A 20,501-nucleotide genomic window follows, 5' to 3' on the forward strand; every position below is an offset into this window, starting at 1 on the left:
GGGGGTCTGACCCACCAATGAAAACATGAGCTTCATCGTTCTAGTCCATTCTTTGTGCCGTTCAAATACACAGCCACCCGAGGCACAAGCATGGTGTCCAGGGCCCCCGCGAACACCTGTCTGCCGTCGTCCCTGGCAGGAGCAGTGCTCCGAGCGATGGGCAATGCCTGTCGAGTATTTTCCCTGCAACGCTGCCCCCGAGCCTGCTGAAGGCTTCTAACACCCGGCCAATAAACCCAAGCACCTCCACCTCCTCTCTCGAGTTTGCATGGATCACAGACCACACGGCCCTGGCGATCAGATTTCTTTTTGAGGAACTTACGTTACTTTCTTTGTCTGCTTCCCTAACAACAGGCGCCACGTTCTAAGAGCTAAGAATTCCGTTCATCGTCACAGGAAGGGAAGTGAGAGTGGATCTCAGTGGTTAAAAGGGCCAACACACCATGCTGCAGGTGGTGGAGCCGCGTGTCGCTGGCCAAGAGCCGTCCTCCGATCTGCAGCACGTCTTGATCGCAGGATGCTCGGTGTGCCCTGCACACGGGAATCCCTGATGCCCCCGCACAAGTGGGCACGTTCAAGGCGGAGACCTGGTCTTCTCTGAAATGCAGGGGAAAACACCCAGCAGCCTGAGGGGGATGGGACGCTTCCCAGGAGCAGGGCTTCTCTGGGGAAGGACGGGCCGCCCCCAGGCCTCTGTGCCCTCTGAGACGCAGCAACGTGAAAGGGCAGCGCCAACACGGTACCCACAGAAGTGAGCAGAGACCCCCGGCCTGGTAGTGCCTTGGCTGGCCACTGGGCTCTGTCTGCAGTGGGCTTTGAGGGAACACGCCTGTTTGTCATGCTTCCACACGGGATTCAGGGACTCCCCACCAAGGAGCTGCAGACGGGTCTGGGCTATGCTTGCAACGCAAGGCTGCCTGGACACCACATCCATCTGTCCTCGTCCCCAAGGCAGAAATTCTGCACCACCACGACTCCAGAGAGGACGACACACCCTTTGCTCCAGGCGGCGTGCAGTGAGTCGACAGGCACAAAACAAGAGGCGGTACCTGGCAGCGGGCTCTTAGAGTCAGCTGGGCGCCCTGGGGACAATCTGGGGGTCCCCTCCAACACACTTCAGTAGCAGACACACCACACGGGCCAGGTGTCAGCAAACACTCCCCTTTACCTGGAACCCCTGGCTACCAGCCCCTGGCAATCACTTCTCTCTTCCATGCAATGAAGGCAATGGATTCACCTCCTACACCATTTGCACTGGTGACATTGTCTGCAAATGTCTAAAACAACGACATAAAAAAGAGGCCATTCCTAAGCAGAATGAAAGACAGGACCTGCCTGCCATTAAAATGTCAGTGCCCTCTCCGTCACAACATCTGCTTCTATATCATGAACGGGCACTTGCAGGACAGAAGGTGCTACTACAGGTACCAGCGTCACGCAAGAGGGCAGGTGGGGGACAGAAACACGGCTGCATCTCGCTGTGTCACTGTCTTATTACTATTATGTTTTTTTTTACTTATGCACTATCAGAATGTTTTATCTGTACCATCATTAGATTTATGCAAATTCATCTGTGAAAATTATTGCTATGTAGTGATTGCACAATAACGACCTGATCCTCATGTATGACGTTTTCATTATAGAAGTCTGTTCTTTTCCTTCACCTATCGGCACTCAAGGGACCTAGAGACAAGATTAGAAACTGCAGTCTGTGAAATCATATTGGTGTACTGCGCTCAGTTTTCCTTCCAAGCCAATTTTCAGCATTACGGCTGCGCACGACCACATACGGTCAGACGTCTGTTTTATGGAAAAAAGCATTTCAGAAGTCCTTTGAAAAAGAATGAGCATTCACTCTCATTAAACTTAAAGCGGTGAATGAATCATTTGGGGCGTGAATTATGTTCCAATATGCAGAATTTTTTTTTAAAGAATACGTGCTTTAGATAAGCTTACCAAGTTTTGCTTTGGTTTAAGACTTGGACTGTTTACTTCAACGTGGAGCTGATAAACTGGCTCCAATTCGGCTCAGTGCAGGGCAGGGGGGCTTTGCTGGGCCAGCTCAGTCGTCTAGACAGCTTTTGTTTTTCTTAAAACATGGAACGCCTCCAAATTTTCCTGAGTCAAGTCACATACCCTGTCAAGTTGTCGCATGAAAAATCGAACACAGGTTTTTAGAACTACAGTCATCTTATTTTGCAGTTATTTACTAAATGATGCTCTCTCCTGATATATCAACGATACAGAATGCATAAGCACAAAGGAAAACAAGGCACACAGAAAGTTCCCACCCACCCCAGCCCCCGGACCTAACACACGGTGCATAAAGGAGATGCTTGGAATTCCTGCCTCAGCTCTGCTGTTCAGAGAAGCGCGGTGTCTGCTGCTCTGAACAGCATTTGGGTGAGTCTTCAGCAAGTACAGAGGTGGTGTCTTGAAACGCTCACAGTACCAGCTGGTCGGGGTAAAAACGCAGCTCTGAACTGTAGCTGGGATGGGATAGGGTGACGTCAAGCTACACCCCAAAATGACCAAGAACGTGCCACCCTTCCCATAGGGGTTTCTCAAGCTTGGCACTCGTGACATTCCGGGTTAGACAAATTCTCTGGGATGGTGTGTCCTGTGTGCTGTGGGGTGTTGAGAAGCATCCCTTCCGCACCCACCAGATCCCAGTAGCGCCCCCCACCCAGTGGTGAGGACCAAAAATGTCTCTAGACATTGCCAAGAGTCCCTGAGGCTGGGGAGGCAGAATTGCTCTTGGATGTAAACCACTGCCAGAGACAGAGACGATGGATGGACAGATGGATGGATAGACAGATGACAGAGTGATTGACTGACAGGCATGACAGGGCAAGCTCTGTGCCGTAGGACTTTCTGTGGTGACCATCAATATTGTAGGGACAGGGTCCCAGGTGGCCACTGCAACTGACCCAATACACTTCCACTGCATGACTGTGGCTCATGGCTACCACACTGGACGGCTTTAGAGGGCCTGCCCCCTAGATCACATGCAATTCTTGTATTGTATCAATGGCCAATTGAAAAACACTTACAAATCTCCATCTCTGACAACTTTGTTCTGAATACAATCCAGCTGTCTGAGACAACACTTAGTCAATTCTTTCCTTCGCGATTGATACTGTGTGTGTAAGCGGTTCTGCGTGACTCCGAAGAGCAATGACCCCACAAGGCTGCCCTGGCGTGCACTTGCATTGTCATGGGGGTGGGTGGGTGAGGGGGGGAGTGGAATTATCACAGCCATCGTCATACTGATGAGCTCAGCATGATGAATGACTCAGTTTTGGCTGCATGACTTCAGAAGACAGGCGTGTAGACGAACCTAAGCTTGAAACTTACCTTGGTGGAAGGGTCAAGAAAGATGTTTTCTTTGGAGAAAATAGGTTTTAAATGGAAATTGGAGGGTACGTTAGATTGAAGGCTAGGGGTATCTGAGGGGCCTACAGGGTGTCCACGGAGAGCTGGACGCCCCCAGGAGGCACAGCCTTGAAGCCATGCCCTCCAGGGCTCCAGAGAAGGTCTAGAGTTGAGGGGTGCATCTGGACACTACCAGCTCCAACACCCGTAACTTAAGTCCACAAGCACAAAGAACACTGCCCCTTTGATTACTGAAAGTTTTCTTTTTAAGCATTTAAAACATTCAGCCGTTGAATGTAAAGCTCTGTTTTACCTCCACTGCAACATCCTATCTCTTTTTGTGGATGGAGACAGAATCTGCTCAAAGTTCTCTGAAAACAGGACTCAACGTGACGCTTCTTCTTCTCATTTCAGTGATGTTCCCCTTTCTCTTTTAAGGTTCAATCTCTAAGCTTCCCTGAACGATCTGCTTTTTTCTAGAAGCACACGTGTTTCATTACGTTGATGCCTCGCACACGACGGCGAGCCGATCCACCCCAGGTTTGCGGTCTTTTCCTCTGTAAGGAGACAGGGGAGGGGGCGACTTGGAAAGAGTCCGTGTGCGGGTGAGGACGGGGGTCCCTGGAAGCAGGAGAACGGGGAGAGCTCTGCTGTGGGGCGTCTGCCTCCCATTTCCTTCCATTTCTGTACTGAGGAAACTGCTCTAACAGAACTGCCAGTTTTCTGAGCACTGGGCACCTTTCAGGGGCGCATGGAGTTCTCAGAAAAGACACCCCTGCTCTGGCTTCACTCCTCACCTCACCCAGGTTTGGAGCACGTCCGGGGTCTGCGCTGCCCGGCTGTCTCCTGCGATCACTTCCCCCTCTTTAGTTCCACGGTCTGCCGCCTGCTTTTCATCCTACAGGACTGGGATGTGGTTTCCTGCCTGAGGATGACCCCTCGCTGCCTTCTTGGGGGGTTATCTGTGTCTATTTTATCCCTGTGTTCCTGGAAATCAACTGTATTGGCAGTTTGAGAAAAACTTGGCAGAGATAGGCCAGGTGTGTGTGTGTGTGTGTGTGTGTGTGTGTGTGTGTGTGTGTGTGTGTGTGTGTGTGTGTGTATCTGTGTGTGTGTGTATCTGTGTGTGTGTGTATCTGTGTGTGTGTGTGTATCTGTGTGTGTGTGTGTGTGTATCTGTGTGTTGTGTGTGTGTGTGTAGGCCAGGGGTGTGTGTGTGTGTGTGTGTGTGTATCTGTGTGTGTGTGTGTATCTGTGTGTTGTGTGTGTGTGTAGGCCAGGGGTGTGTGTGTGTGTGTGTGTGTGTGCGCGCGCGTGCCAGGTGCGCATCCGTGTGTACCCATCAGAAGTTTGCCAATATTTCCAAGGCTGAGAGATGGGAGATAAATATATGTAATGATACATTGCTACATAATTATAGAATATAAAATATTATTATAGAATTATTATGACTACATCATTATATTCACTACATCTTCTCAAGAAGAGACTGTTTTACTCACTTGAAAGCATTTTCCAATGAAACCTCAAGTAAACTTTGGGATTTATTCCATAAAAAAATAAAAGATACTGTAAAACGGGTCAGTGTGGAATGTAGCACGATTGATGTTTAGAAAACAGCAGCCAATATTAATCACTTTTGGAAATTTTAAGTATATCCCTGAACATTTAACTGTATTACGAAAAAGAGGCCCTCCTTCAGATGTGGAATTCATCTCAGGTCCCAGAAAGACTCCGGAGACAGCAGCGAATGTCACTGAAAAGCTGTTTACAGTGTGATCCCTGACGGCATCTGAGAAGTCCCTGGGAAGCTGCCCGGGTGGGACAGACTCCTGGAACAAAGGGTTTCTGATTTCTGGTATTTACTCGTACGGTAAAGATTCTTCAACGTCTAAGGCTGTGCTGGCCCCTGCAGAGCTCACCAACCACATGTGGCTATTTAAAGTGAAGCGAGGTGAAGTCAGATCCAATAATAATAAGTCAGCTGGGGTGTCCCATCCACCACAGAACACGGCCAAGTTGCTGCGGGCAGCGCTGCATCCAGGAATCGCAGAACAGAGGACTTTGGCTACAAAGAGAGTCCCCAAGAGAGACGGGTGAGCCCGGAACTAGCCACCCCAACACGCCGAATTAGGCACGCCAGCATAAGGGGTCCAAAGCATAAGCCGTCTTATCTGCCTAACACTTGGGGCTCACGCAGCCCATGTTGTTCCAAAGCGACTGAGATTTATTCCTATTTCATGTGACACAGGGGAAGGATGCAACTCTCAACTTATTCCTGCTACAGGGGAACAGTATTAAAATTGCATAATAATATTAATTTTATCATGGGGACGCCCTTCACATGAGATCTAAGGAAAGCTACCCCAAACTTGGAAACCTCGTCCAATGACCGACTGCTGAGTTCTCCAATCAAGAGAATCGCCCCCATTTTAGAGCCTCCGGCCTCCCATCTTTGTCTGTCTCTGTCTTGTCTTGACAGTCCTAAGAGGCAAAGGTCCCTCGTCAATTCAAGCTGAGCTAACAGTTACTGCTCTCACCAGGGCCACATATCCTCAACAACTCACCCATTCTTGCAGTTTCTGGCTGAACACATATGGTGGGGTACCGACTCTGCCCCCGAGACACCCAGGTCCTCCCCATATCAGAGACACCCACGATTTGTACCTAACGTATCACTACATCCCTCTCTCCCACTCACACAGCTCAGCCAAAGCTGGTACTTAACTTCCCCCCCAGAATCCTATATCTGCTCTTAAATCCCTACTTCCTCTGGGCACCTTGACTACAATCCTTACCACAGTCCACTTTTTCTTGCAATTATTTCTGTTAGCAAGTTCTCAAAACCATCAACTGTGTCCTATCTTTTCACGTCTCCCCTGCCAATAACTGCAGGTGCCTGGCACACAGTATGGGTTAATAATCCATTTTCTCAAACAGCTCAAGAAATGCCTTTGCAAAGTGACTTCACATCTAGGTAGTGACAGGAACGTTCACACTTGTGAAGAAAATAAGTGCAATTTTTAGTCGGACGTGACCACTTCACTTGGAGGTAAGACAATGAAAAATTCGAGACTTGTTCTTCTGACATGAGGTGGCGTTTCATTTTGCAGAAGAACTCACTGGACCCGGGACCTGCCGTTCCTCAGTCAAAGTGAAGGCAGACGCTAATCAAGATCATCTTAGACCCGGCCGTAGTTCAATAGTCCTCACAGATCATTCAGCCCTCTAGAAACATATCTAGGAGCACAGGAACGGTGAGACGGTGGGGGCTGTATCTGGAGACAGTACCCACATTACCAAGGAAAACAGAAATAGACAAAGCTCAGAGGAAGCACAGACAGATGCCACGGGTTGTTCGAGATGATCTGGTCACCCGTGCGGAAGTCCCTGGAAATTCCCCCAAACAGCCACGTGAGAAGGACAGAGAAAAAGCCACGTGATGTTTTTGTATTTTTATAGAAGTGGTGGTGACCTCACGGACTCCCCACGGGTTTCAGGAGGCCACTTGGAGAAGCAATTTCATCTGAACTATGGGCTGATGAGAGCACCCCAACACTCCAGCAACGAGCTCTTCCAAGAGGAATTTCTTCCACCTCTTAAGTACTGTGCAAAGGGCACCCTTCTCCAAACACGACTTACTTTCAGCATATTTCTGGTCTTATGTTCTGCAAAGCACACATGTCTTATGTGTTAGGATCTACCACGTGCTCTTGGAATTCTCATTCAGTACTTAGGCTGACTTAGGTTGGTATCATTTGGGAGTGTGATACGCACCCAAGACAGGCATTCTGAAAGTCTTCAACGAATGACACGTTCTGACATTGCAGCCAGATGTCCAGCCTTCCATCAATACCTGCTCAGAACCAGGACTTTTCTCCAGGGTCAAAGACGCCACTGGACAAACTGACTAAAATGTGCTTTCTCCCAGAAATCTTCCTGATATCCCAAAACCACCCCTCATGTTCTCAGGGAGATGCAATTGCCATTGCACACTCACTTCTCTAAAGAGCTGGGATCTGGGAGGGAGGGGATCTGAGGGTCCCACGGAGTGACCTTAAAGTTGTCCCCTGTGCCCCTGGATTGGGGAAAACACAACACTAATCTCTGCACAATGCAGGCAGCCCTTGACCTGGGTAAGTGCACAGAATCCCAATTATTACCTCAGAACAACAAATGGGTCCATCTCCCAACTCTGTCCTTGACGCCTGTCCACCCACAGCAAGACAATGTGTTCTTTGCCCAAGACATGTTCATATACCCGCCCGATCACGGCGCAGCCCTGCAGTCAGGGTGAACGCGAAAGACAGGCGCCAAACGCCAGCCACGCGCCACCCACTGGGAAGCCAATAAAAACCCCCAAGGTCCTCAAGTCTTGATAAAAGCCACTTGCTCTGCCTTGATTGCCCTCTTGTTAAATCTGCCTTCAGTCAAAGCAAGAAAATCCAAAACCACTCTTTGCCCAACTGGATGACTAATTGTGTCAGCACCCTGCCTTCTACTTTCCAATCATCACAGGATGTTTTCCACAACTGATTAGGCTCCCGTAATGCCACAAATTAAGCATCCTGGAAACCCCGAGAGACATAGCATAGTGCACATCTGGAGCAAAGACACCCCAAAGGAACAATTTATGAACCGCCACTTGGGGTAGAGTGTGGGTGCACCTGTTCTCACGGCACAGCAGGGACGCCGGGCAGGCACCTTCGGAAGGGAGACTGTTTTTCCCATGCCACGTGTCAGCCCATCTCAGGAGGACCTTCCAAAACCCAAAGATTCCTAGGTTTTCAGCTACCAAGAGGTCTGTCACCACATGAAGCCAAAACCCGCATGGGGAGTGTGCAGACCGGTAATTCTTCTGTGCGCATGTACTACATGCTACTGAACATAAGAAGAAAAGCACAGCACAGCATACATGACCTTTACCCCAAGACACGTATTTATACCCACCCCATCAAGGAGGTTTATGCTTTCACCCCAGGTGTAAGTGCCATCTCACAGTCCAGGAGGTAAAGAGCCCAGAACACAGCCCCACCCACCAAACCCTGCCCTGATGGCTTTGCCAGTCGCACCCCAAGTTCTGATGGGGAACATCGTGAAGCTAACGTTTACCCTGTGCTCAGTATGAGATGATCTGATCCTGCTGTTATTTCACTTTTTCTTTAAGAGAGCCCAGAACTGACAGCAGCTGACATGAAATGCATCGCATTTAGGAACATGCCTCTAGGGCAGGTGGACGCTGGCTTGTCTTCTGCACACTTTATGTCTGTGGCTTGTTTGCGGGGGGCGGGGAAGCAGTTGTGGGAGTTGGGTCCCTCGGAGAAGGAAGCTGGGGTTAAGCCAACTCCAGCTGGGAGAGAGAGACTCAAACCCAGGAAAAAAAACCCAGCTAAGTAAAAGGACCAACAAGCTAGAAGCTAGCAAACACTTAGCTCCTAAGATGGGGCGGCTGCATGGAAGATGGTCTGAGGACACGAAGAGATGGCGTGTGCTTAGCGGTTTCCTTACATGACGATTCGATTTCTTCCACGGCTCTGTGGGTCACTCCAAACAGTAGCCCAGAATCTCGATTAAAATACAACTCTTTGGGAAAGCACAGTAAACCACGCGGTAAAATATAGAAAGAGGAACATAGGTCTTACGCAAGCAGAGGAAGAGAGATGCAACGAAAATGAGAGCAGAACTCAATGACGTTGAAAACAGGGAACCAACAGAAAAAACAGAAATGAACCAAAAAGGATCCCAGAAGCTGGTTCCTTGGAAAGATCCATACAAAGGGAACACCCGAATGTGTTTTCAAGCTAAGGACGTGTTCAAGGACAAACTCAAGAAAAGCCTTCAGACATAAAATCACCACCAACTATTTCCATTCGTGTCCAGGCAGTAGGTACTATGAGCCATCAGTGATTGTTTTTTACGTTATTTTTTTTTTCAAAGGGTAATGACAGATAGAAAATACTGCTCGTGAAGATGGAATGCTAGACCGTTTGCCCTGTCACCCCTCTTCTGAGGTGGGGAGAGAGCTCCAAACCAGAGTTTGGCATCTCTGTGCAAAGACTGCTTCTGGAGTCGCCTCCAGACATAAGCTGGCTCGGTGTCCCCTCCCCGGCTGGCTGTAAGCCCCCAACTGAGTCGTAGCGCCCACACACATGCATGCTTTGCACAGGAACCCCTGATGTCTGCCCAGCCCGGGCAGATGCGAGGCACCCTCCAGCACCCCACACAGTACAAAGGACTTCTTTCTGTGGAGCCCAGGGCTCGCCCACCACGTCCAGCCCTGCATGTGCACAGCCCTTTGCTGTAGGACGTGGCTCCCGACACAAGGAGTGAAGCTGGCCCTGGGGAGCCCGCTGGAGCAGCTGCCACACAGTAAGAGACTGGAAGGGCCATCTGGAGGTGCCCTACACCGCCTACCTGGGGGCAGGGTTGACTCATAGAACTAGTAGCCACCTCCCACCTGGACAACCTCCACGGGGTCTCCTCTGACCACGGGGAGCAGGACCCTGAAGGGCTGGGGGAGGAAGGGACCTGCATCCTGGGAGGCAGGCTTCTCCCACCCATCCTCACCCTGCATACAGGGTGTCCCCCAAAGAGGGGAGCCTCCACAACACCTGCTCTCATGCATGAGTCCCTGGACGACAGGAAAGCACGGACTGGCTATGTATCACATTTCCCCTACTCGCAACCCACATGCCAACTGGACTTCCACTTAAGGGCCTCCGTGAAGCGTCCTGTCCACTCAACCCAGCACAGAATCAGAGCCCCCACTCGTGAAAGGCAGTGGAATGTGCTGCTTACAAGCATTCATCACGTTGCATATCTCTGTCCCATGAGGTAAGCTCGGGAATGAAAGTCTGCCAAGCTGACCAAAAAAAAAAAAAAAAAAATACCTGTTACCATATTAATGAGCATGCTCGAGACACCTTTGGAACAACCCCCTCTCTGCTGCCTTCGCCTGGCTCCTCTGGACAGACACAAGCTTTGTTTCCGGGATCCACGCGGCTCTACCCCCGGCAGAGCCGGTCCTGCATGGCTCACCGGCACCGGCGGCATGTCTGTGCATCCACCCCGGGGCCAGACGCAAGCTCCTAGAGGGTAAGGCTACGTGACCTCACCTTGGGGTGCCCTTGTGACATCAGAACTGGTTCTGCTTGCCCAGCAACTGCAGAGTGGCCCCACAGAGGTGACGAGGCGTCCCTCAAACAGAGCTCCAGCCAGGCAGAAAGTGCAGCAGACACAAGCTCTTCAGTTAGCTCAGGGAGACCCTCCCCTCCCCAGACCAAGTGCATGCACACACACACGCATGCACACGCATGCATGCATGCAGGTTTGTACCGCATCTGTAGCTCATCAGAGCAAGCACATCTCCTGGATACTAGTGGGACAGGTGTTTAGTAATACGGGGGGCGTCTCTCGCATATGGAAGTCAAAGTAACTGGAGGAGGATGGGGGCCAGCCGGAGTGCACCTACCTGCCCACCACGCTCTCAATGTGGTGCCATCTTTAAGGCAACACGTAAGAAGAAAGCACGGTACCATGGACAGAACACTGCCCTCCCCTCAAAGCCGTCCTTGCCCCAGCCCCAGGACCAGAGATCTTACTTTGGCAAAGGACAACTGAGTTTCAGGATGCAAATTGCCAGTGATCACCAGCTGACCTTAAACAGGGAGAAGACCCTTCCTTATCTGGGTGAGTCCCATGGGATCACGAGGTCCCTAGAAGCATAAGAGACACGGGCAGGAGACAGAACCTGCAGGCAGGCAGCTTGATTAGATTGTGACCCAACGGGGCCGTCTGCATGGACGGAATGAGGGCAGCTGCTAGAAGCTAGAAAAGGCAAGAAAAAAAAAAAAAAGGAGACTCCTCCAGGGCCTCAGGAAGGAAGCAGCCCTACCCGCACCTGGACTGTAACCCAGGGAAACCCACTGCCAGACACACAGGTGCCACCCCATACAGAGAAACGCGCCCCTGGGAGTCACAGGTCAGCAAGCTCTGGGGCTTCAGTGGCCCTGGTGAGGGACTGCCTCCAGCACCTGCAGGGGCTCAGCCCTTCCCTGAGACCTCCTCGGGGACGATGTGGGGAAACCGGAAGGATCTGGAGTCAGGACTACACACGCCATGAAGCTGCACCCCGCTCAGTGGGCGAGGACACGGCCGCAGGGATGGCCGGGAGGCCAGGCTTCTACCCCATGGCTCGCTCCACCCGGGAATCTGAGCGCTGGCCCAGAGCTCCGTGTGGGTCCCGACATGCGCCAATGCGTTTGGGGAAGCCCGTCATGGATGTGACACCCGGTGCCCTACAGCTGCCTGGAAGCCAGCTCCGTAGCGGGTGCATTAGCTTCCTAGGGCTGCCACAGGGTGGGATTAAAGCAGAGGGAATCACCCTCCCCCGGCGCCGGACAGCGGACATCTGAGGTCCAGGGGCAGCTCTGAGGTCCAGGTGGGCAGGGCCTGCTCCCTCCACAGGCTCGAGGGGAGGCTCCTTTCGGCCTCTGCCAGTGTCTGGGGGCTGCAGGTGGCCCTGGGCTCATCCCTCCCATCACTGCCTCTGTCTGGGTCTCTCCTCTCCTGTCTCTTACGAGGACACCTGTCCCTGGGTGCAGGGCCACCCTCATCCAGGACATTCATCTCACACCCTGCCCTTCATCCCATCTGCAAAGAGACTGTTTCCAAACAAGGCTCCATCTGAGGTCCCGAGAAGGCATGAATTTGGGGTGACACTACTGAGCCCAGGGCAGCGGGTTTTGTGCATCTGATGTTTGCTCCTCTGTCACTCGGTACATTTACGTCCTGCCCTGTCCCCATCTGACCTTTGCCATCCCACATTCTTCTCCCCTCTCTTGAGCTGGGAAACAATAGGCTGCAAATGGCCTCTCACTGTCTTTCTTCCCACTGGCCCCTCATCCCCTTGGAGATGAAAAGTTGTGAAAGGAGCACCATTTGTACAATTAACAGGAAAACAGGACCCACATATCCATGCAGACAGAGAGCAGATGTGTGGCATGGGGGCGGGTGGAAGGGGGAAAGATGGGGACCGACGGCTCATGGGGTCGAGGTCTCCTAGGCAAGAGGTGATGGTTGCATGACTTTGTGACAATACAAAATGTTGCTGGATGGCTCCTTTGAAAACAGCTCCTTTTATACGATGAGAATGTCATCTCGATTTTTTTTTAAAAAATGAAGAACCTGCAGTATTTCTGTACCTGGAAATATTCTTTTCTACAATTTGAACTAATTCTTGGAGTTCCTGGGATGGTTTTCAAGGGAAACAGTCATACGCAATAAAGTCACCTTAAAGCACCCATGGGGGACGAACGGGATTAAAAGGGTGGGCATAGCTTTCTGTGCCGTTAAGCAATGAACGACACTCTTCCCATTGCTATGTCCACAGCACCCCTGAGACTCCTTCTGGGGCTGTGCTGCTGGGATGGGGTGGTGGTAAGTAGCAGCCCAGGACGGACGGAGTGAAAATAGGACCGACTCAGGGGAACCAAGCGCACAGGAGAAAATCCCATCACCGTGGAGGAAACGGATGACAAGGGCTTGAGAGAGAGAATCGTCTATCATGAATGATTCAATATGGAAAGTCTCCTAGATGTTCAGAAAACACAATTTTCCAATCGTGTGATGTGGAAAGAAAAAACCGTAGCTACATTCGATGTCACCGCGGGGGAAGCTGCCTGAAAGGGACCCAGGACTCTAGGTACAGCTTCGGAGCCCCGTGAGTCTTATCACATTAACAGCAGCATTAGGGGTCTTCGAGGGAAGAAATCAGACTGGGTTACATGGACCAGAAGCACTTCCTCTCTCATGGCTGGTGTGGCCACTGGGACCCCAGGTTTCTCAATGTATGTATGATCTTGTTCTGCTCCAAAAAAAAAAAAAATGCCAGCATGTGACTTCCCAGCAACGTGAGCTGAGATTTCTCCCCGACTACCTGGGTTTGTGAGGCACAGATGGACGCAGAGCTCTGCAGGTTCCCATGCCAGTTTTCCAGAAAGTACAGAATGAGGGGGACTGACATGACCTCTTCTGTCACCAGTGTATCCTGGCTGTCCCGACACCTCGGCTGCTGTTTCCCACAGGGGTCCTGGGCTCACGGGACCTCCCTGACGGCCCACCCTCTCCGCAGCCATGGTGGGCTCTGCTAAATGAGGCAGGAGGGCACAGTATCCACCTGCTGCCTTCTGCCGGGGCTGAAATGTCATCATCACAACCGTGCGGTTGTCTCAGCCATTCTGTCCCATGGCACCTCCCCCTGGGCCAGAGTCAGGGATGACAACCCCAAGAGCGGGCTGGGGAGGAAAAGCATGACACACAGACACAGACACACACACACAGACACACACACACAGGGGAGGTCAGATAAAATGAATACATAAAAGTGTGAAGCAAGCATTTAAAATGCCCTTTGGGGCAGAGGACAACCCCAGAGGTGTCTTTCTACGCTGACTCATTCTAGAAGGTTCCAAGCAGCGGGGATGGTGAGGTTTGGCGTTTTTGTGTTGTGTCTGTTTGGCATGTGGATTGATTGCCCGTCGTGGAGAAGAGCATGCTTAGCCAGGAAACTGCCAGCAGACGCCCAAAGACAGTCCAGGAGCCTCTGGGTGCCTGTGTTTGGTGGGCGGCAGTTAGCAAGGGGCAGCTCAAAGGAGCTGATCTTCCTGAGATGCAAGCTGGGGATGGACAGGGTGCACACCCACCCGGATGGGTTCCCCCAGAAGGTGGGGAGCTATGCCGACCCTTCACCTTACCCTCCACACCTCGTCAAAGGACCCTAAATTGCCAGAGACGGCAGGGCAGAAAGAAACAGGATAGTGACGGCCCTGGAAGCTCTGAGATTGGTTTTTTAAAGCTTATTACTAGTCTCTTAGCTTAATCATACCCAGGTGAACCTTTAATCGATATGTAGGCAAGAGGTTCAGGAAAAAGAAGGCAGAAAACGTTACCAAGGCTGGGCACATGCATACACACACACACATCTGCATCACACATGCACACACCTGGATCTCACACACACACCTGGGTCACATACACATGTCTGGGTCCCGGCCCAGTGCTAGTCCAACATCTCAAACGCAGGTGACCCGGCTCCTCCCGCACAGCCCAGGTGCTCACAGGAGGTCACTTCTCGAGAACAAGCATCCTCTTCATTAAGAGACGCAAAGACGCCTGGAAGAAAGAGCTCACTTCTATCCTCCCGCCCGCCCTGTCCCCAGAGGCGGTGACATTCTATTTTTAAGGGCAGGCTGACTCTTGGGACATCTACGCCCAGTTGGCAGCACCCACAGGGCCCCCACCTGGTGGAAGATGCCAGACTGCGTCATGTCTGTGCCCACTCACACGCTGCCCTGACCTCCAGCCCGGGCACCTTTGCACATCAGAGCCGTGCACAGTGCCTTGAAAAAAAAAAAACCCCTTTGCTTTTGCTGTGAGCCAAGGGGCAGCGGGCCCTCCAATTTTCCAGGGTTCCTTGGTATTTCCACCCACCGTGTACGGGTGCCGGTCTGGGTATCTGTCCCACCCTGCCGTCCTGCCAAACACAGGCAGCTTTTAAGTCAACCCAGTAGAGCCTTCCCGAGGGAGAGCCTTCCCGAGGCTTCCTGGCGACCTACTCCTCGCAGCCAGCCACACAAGGAGGGCAGAGAGGCCACTACAGACCATGAGACGTGTCTCTCCGCTGGCCGCCTCCCTGCCACTCTGCTGGGCCTGCTGGTGTTACGAAGCACAGGCCACGACCTTGAGCCCACTGCCCCCGGCTCCCCTCCTTTCCAAACGATGCGCGGGGGAACCCAATAAAGTCCCTGAACAGCTCTGCCCCACGGTCACCCTTGGCCTGTCCTCCACCCCGATTATCTTCCAGACAAGCCGCACTCCTTCAGCAACAGAGTTGCCAACGGGCCACGGGCTCTGGGTGCCCACAGCTTGACTCCAGTCCCGACAGGGGTGGGCTGTTCTGACCCAGTCCGGGCAGCCCCAGAAACCAGCGTTTTCGGGGAATCCAGGCGCCCAGGGAACTGGAAACTTACATTTCCAGCTGCCCCGTGGGGTCCAAGTTCAAAGGTAGAGAACAAAGGGAAAGAGCCGTCTGACACAAGATCGCCTAGTTTGGGATACACAACATGAACAGCACGGGGCGCCGTGCGCGGCGATGTCTAATCGGTCTGCAAGCCCGTCCCCGCCCGCCCCCCATAACGACCACCACCGACACCTGTCCTGCTGCGGCCCCAGGGGGTCTGATCCACGCCGAACAGCAGGGCAGAGGGGGAGGCTGGCCGCGGTGAGGTCCGCAGGTGCACACGGGGTGCCAGTCTGTGTCCCTGCGGAGCTGGGCCTGGGGGCACGCGAGGTCCCCCCCATTGTGAAGCGACGTCGGGCGGCCCGGGCACCAGGGCGCTTTGGGAAGCGACGCCTGGACGGAGGGAGGGGTGAGTACGGAGCCTTCCGGGGCGCGGGGCAGGGCGCCCGCAGGTGCTGAGGCAGGGCCGGGGTCGCCCTCCGGGCCTCGGGGCGGCCGGGGGGCCGAGGGCGCAGGCGTGCCGGGCAGGGCGCAGCCCTTTGTGTGCCGCCGGCCCCAGCGCGCCGCACTCACCCACGGTGGCCAGCGTGTCGAAGTCCTGCAGGCGGTAGGCGGGCGGCTGGGGCGCGCCGTCGGGGGCCTCTGCGCGGCTCTCCGGGGGCTCGGGGCCCGCCGCGGCCGGCCCGGGCGCCTCCATGGGGACGCGCTCACGTCCGGGGCGCGCGGGGCGCCGGGCTTCCCGGGACGCAGCCTGGGCGGGCGGCGCGGCGGCGGCATCAGCGGCGCCCGGCCATGTGCGCCCCCCGCGGCCCGGCGGCGCGCTGGGGACAATGGCGGGTAGCGGCGCTCACTGCAGGAGCAGCTGGTGGGAGTAGCCGGCGGCCTCGGGGGGCGCGCGCGGGGGCCCGGGCGGCGGGGGCGGGGGCGCGGCCTGCGCGGGGGGCGCGGCCCGGGCGGGGGGCGCAGAGGCGGGGTCCCGGCCGCGGGCGCCCGGCTCGCTGCTCATTCCTGGCGCCCGGGGTTTGCCGCCGCTGCCGCGGGCGCTGTGTGCGCGCCGGGGCGGGGGAGCCGGGCGGAAGCGGCCTGGGCGGGGCCGCGCTCTGCCCGCCCGCCCGCCTGCCAGGCCCGGACGCGGCCCGCCGGCCAGTGGGGGGGGGTAGTGCAGCCCTCGCCGCGCCCCCGCCTGCAAGCGCGCGGCCGGGGCGCCGGGACGGCTCCGCGCACAGAGGGGGCGCCCCGGCCCCCGGGGTCCCAGCCGCGCGGTGCCCGGGGACGCGCGGGCGCGCCGGGCCGAGGAGGGCGTGGCTCCAGCCAAAGTAAAGTTAAAAAATACTCGTGCACCGGGAGCTGAGCGCGGATAGGGCGCTTCGGAGCCGGCGCGGTGCGCACGAACCCCCGAGTCTGGCGAATAAGACGCCACGGCGCCGCCCCGCTTCCTGGTTGCGCGCTGGCACGGCGGTGATGCCGAGTTGCAGCCGGGGGCGCTGCGCCCCACCTTCAGGGCGTTCCTCTGCGGCTCAGTCCATAGTAATTAAAAACAATGCACCATTACAAAATAAATAAAATAAGGGGAGCCGGATTTCACACGTAGAAAGCCAAATGCAGCTTGTTGCGTCAGCGTTTCAAACGCTCCGGGGACACCTGGGTGTGTTTTTTCTATCCCTAGTGTGTGTCCCACACTGTAAAATGCCTACTGTGTATCTGAATGAGGCCACTGGACATCCTGTATTTTATGTGGCCCCCTCCTGCCCCGCCGTGTTTGGTTAAAATGCATATCGGCCTTGCACTCGTGCGCAAGGCCGGGGAGCTGCGGTCCTGGCCAGCCCCCCAGGGCTGTGCATGCAGGCTTTCGGTCCGCGGACCACACTTTGAGCAGGGAGAGGGCAAAGTGCTTCCCCCTGGTTGGGAGGGATGTCAGGGATTCGTCCCTTGCAGGGAGTGCCCTGCCCCTTAGGCCTGGGGTCTGGGAGAGAGGCCAGGCCGCGTCTAAGTCAGAAGAACTGACGCCTTTTACGGAGACCAGGCAACGCCCCGTCTCGCCGGGCCGGCTGGGAGGGGTCGACAGCAAAGCAGAACCCTCTGTGGGTGTGGTGTTCTGGCCCCTCGCAGCCAGCCTCGCCCTAACCCGCATCTGTACTTTGTGCGTCGCCTTTTTCCCCGGGCGTGAGGCCTGCTCTCCACTCGCCTGTTGCCAAATCTTGAGCTGGAATAAGAAAAATGCGCGCAGAGAGCGGGCTGTGCGCGCCGGGTTGGAACAGGGACGCTGCCCCTCGGGTGTTGCGCGGCCCAGGGGCTCGGGGCCTCTCCGAGTGGATTCGACCTTGGAAGCGCCCTGTAGCTGGTTGGTGGGGGAAGCCTGGGGTTTCACACCCAGTTAAGGACATACCTTTCCCTCTTAATTGTAAAACCCAGGGAGGAAAAAGGAACAGACAGACTTTCAGGATTAAACTCCGGGTCACCGACTGAATCTGACCCTTTTCTCTCCCATGCGGGAGCCTGACCACGTATCTACCTCTTCCTGTAAACATCTTGGGCAGGTTTCACAATACTTTGCTGTTACCAAAGAGCTTTCATCTGGAGGGATCATAAAAATTCCTCAGAAACCACAGCATATTACTTGAAAGAAAGAAAAATCCCTCTAAGCTAGGCATTATAGGGTCATTACGGCCCTTATGATGCGGCGTTATGATGTGGTGGGTGAACACCTCTAACGCAAAGGAATGAGGTCGTGCCTCTGCCGAGAAGGAGCTATAACCTCAGAAAAAACGCCGATGCAACTCCTGGAATACGAAGGACTTAGGCACTGGTCTGCGGAGGTGCTGAATGCTTCTTTTAGGATATATGTGCATGTGTTTGTACATATGTATGTATGTGTGTATATGTATCCATAGATGTGTGTATATATACACTATATATATATGTGTGTGTGTGTTACATATTGGGCTAAAATAAATAGAAAACGTACAGTTATCTTCACAGAGTTTATAATATATGTATAACGATTCTATTCTAATGTGTCATATTCTAATAAATTTTATAGTACATTCTAATATATCATGATATATGCATGTGAATAATGTGTATATATTAGTGTGCATTAGTATGTATATATTCTAAAAGAAACATTCAGTTGCCTGCACAGACTACGATTTATATGTATTACTCTGTATTACATATTATATTCTAATGCAGTCCATTATGTATAATAATATATTTTATAACATATTCTAATATATAGATTCTAAATATATTCTAATATGTATATTCTAAAAGTAGTGTTCAGCATATTTAGGATATAAAATGTATTCTAATATATCTTATAATGTTCTAATATATTTCATGACATATTTTAATGTGTATATATTGTGTGTATTAGTATGTATTTATTCTAAGAGAAGCATCATCTGCCTTCACAGGCTACAATTTATAATTAGATGCTATATATTACATATTATATTCTAACATAGCCCATTATGTATAGTAATATGTTTTATTACATGTTGTAAAATAAAGATTCTAAATGTATTCTAATATGTACATTCTGCAAGTATTGTTCAACCCCCTTCACAGACACTACAATTTATATTTATAAACACATACTGGCATATAACTACATATGTATATATTCTGAGTTACATGTGTCTATATATATATTGCCGCTCACTCCTGTAAACAGATACTTTGGAAGTCTGTATGGTGTGTTTAGATGTCTTTGTTCATTGACCAAGCCCGAAGAGGTCTTCCCAGGACTTCTGGAAAGAGGTCCTTAGACAATGTAGGAGTCACTTCCCATCCGGATTCAGCCAGAGATGGCAATTTGGTATCATTCATCGCCTGATGGCCTGCCCACTTAGGACTCGGTCTTGGAAGGCAGGCAGTAAGAGGTGCTTACTTACAGGAGTAGGTTTCAGCTTTCAGCAGTGAGCTTTTACCCTAATTCAGACGCAGGCTTTTACCGGGTTCCCACTGCACAGTGGGAATATAATAGGCCATTTCCCAGGCCGTGTGCATTTACTCCCATTTCTTTCCATGAGCCACTATAAAGCCATCTATGGGAGCTTGCTCTTTTCCTCTCGAGTGAGTCAGGCATTTGTACCCACTCCCTGCTGGGAAGGCGGTCTCCCTCTGCGGCGCGCATCTCCGTGTCCAGTGGGTCTTCTGTGACCGTCCCAGACCCCTGTGCCCCAGTGGGTGTGGCCAGGCCGCTCATGATGAATCAGGAGATGATGAAATTTATTTTATAATTATAAGTATAACCGCTGTGGTCACAGGCTCTGCGGTGTGAACCGCGTGAATCATCACGGTTCACAAACAGCCTCTAGAGAGAAGCAGACCAAGTCCTGTATGTCAGCCACTGGCTCTTTGGAGATATTTCATGCACCTAGGACTGCCTTTTTTGCATCAGCACCAGATTCCCTTCGAAAAAGTGCCCGGGCTCCACTTATGTTTCAAGCTAAATGAAGAAAATGACGGGGAAATGTCCTCTCTGGGGACAGACATGACGTTCTCAACATGCAGCTAGCATGCACCATTCCCGGGCCGAGGGGGTGGTGGTTCCAAACGGGCAGGTCAAGTAACTGCCGATTTAGGTAAATCAATCCAATGCCAGTCCTTAAAATAAAACAAAACCCTCTCTACAAATCCACGTGTGAAAACGTGGCAGTTTAAAAACTTACAAGATGCTCTTATTCACGTACGGAGCATTGACTTCTAAAAGGAATGCTTCTAAACGTGCCTATTTATTCTGGAGCGCTTGCAAGAGCAGAGCAAGTGGTAACATGGTCTGGGCTAGACCGGCCGGTAATGAGAAGATGCTGAATTTACACCTCAGCCAAAATAGGTCCAGAGTTTTTACCTCTCAGATGCTGGAATGGTTTATGGAAAGTCTAAGTCATGATCCTGAAGGCATGCAGGTGGACAGCGCTTTGCAAAATGTAAAATGCTCTGGAAAGAACCATCGTTCATTCCAAGAGGGAAGTTGATGTGGCCAACTGGACTTCGGAGCCTGAACTTCAATGATCATACTTTACCCAGAGAATAATAGTGATGGTTAGAAAGTAAGTGAGACCAAAGCTTTAGGAGGAAGTTGGGGAAAAGCATTCATCAT

At 52.5% G+C, this 20,501-nt stretch overlaps 1 protein-coding gene across 1 annotated transcript in view; it reads right to left on the minus strand.

The window, feature by feature from the left end:
- Nucleotides 1-16,669, minus strand: part of PRKX (protein kinase cAMP-dependent X-linked catalytic subunit) — a 60,002-nt gene extending 43,333 nt beyond the window's left edge. The window contains exon 1 of the mRNA XM_073228099.1: nucleotides 15,968-16,669. Within this exon, the coding sequence (XP_073084200.1) occupies nucleotides 15,968-16,091 (124 nt within the window). The 5' untranslated portion in view covers nucleotides 16,092-16,669. The remainder of the gene's footprint in view (nucleotides 1-15,967) is intronic.
- Between the last annotated feature and the right edge of the window lie 3,832 nt (nucleotides 16,670-20,501).

The sequence above is a fragment of the Manis javanica genome, chromosome X (genome assembly GCF_040802235.1).
Source record: "Manis javanica isolate MJ-LG chromosome X, MJ_LKY, whole genome shotgun sequence".
Lineage (NCBI taxonomy): Eukaryota > Metazoa > Chordata > Mammalia > Pholidota > Manidae > Manis > Manis javanica.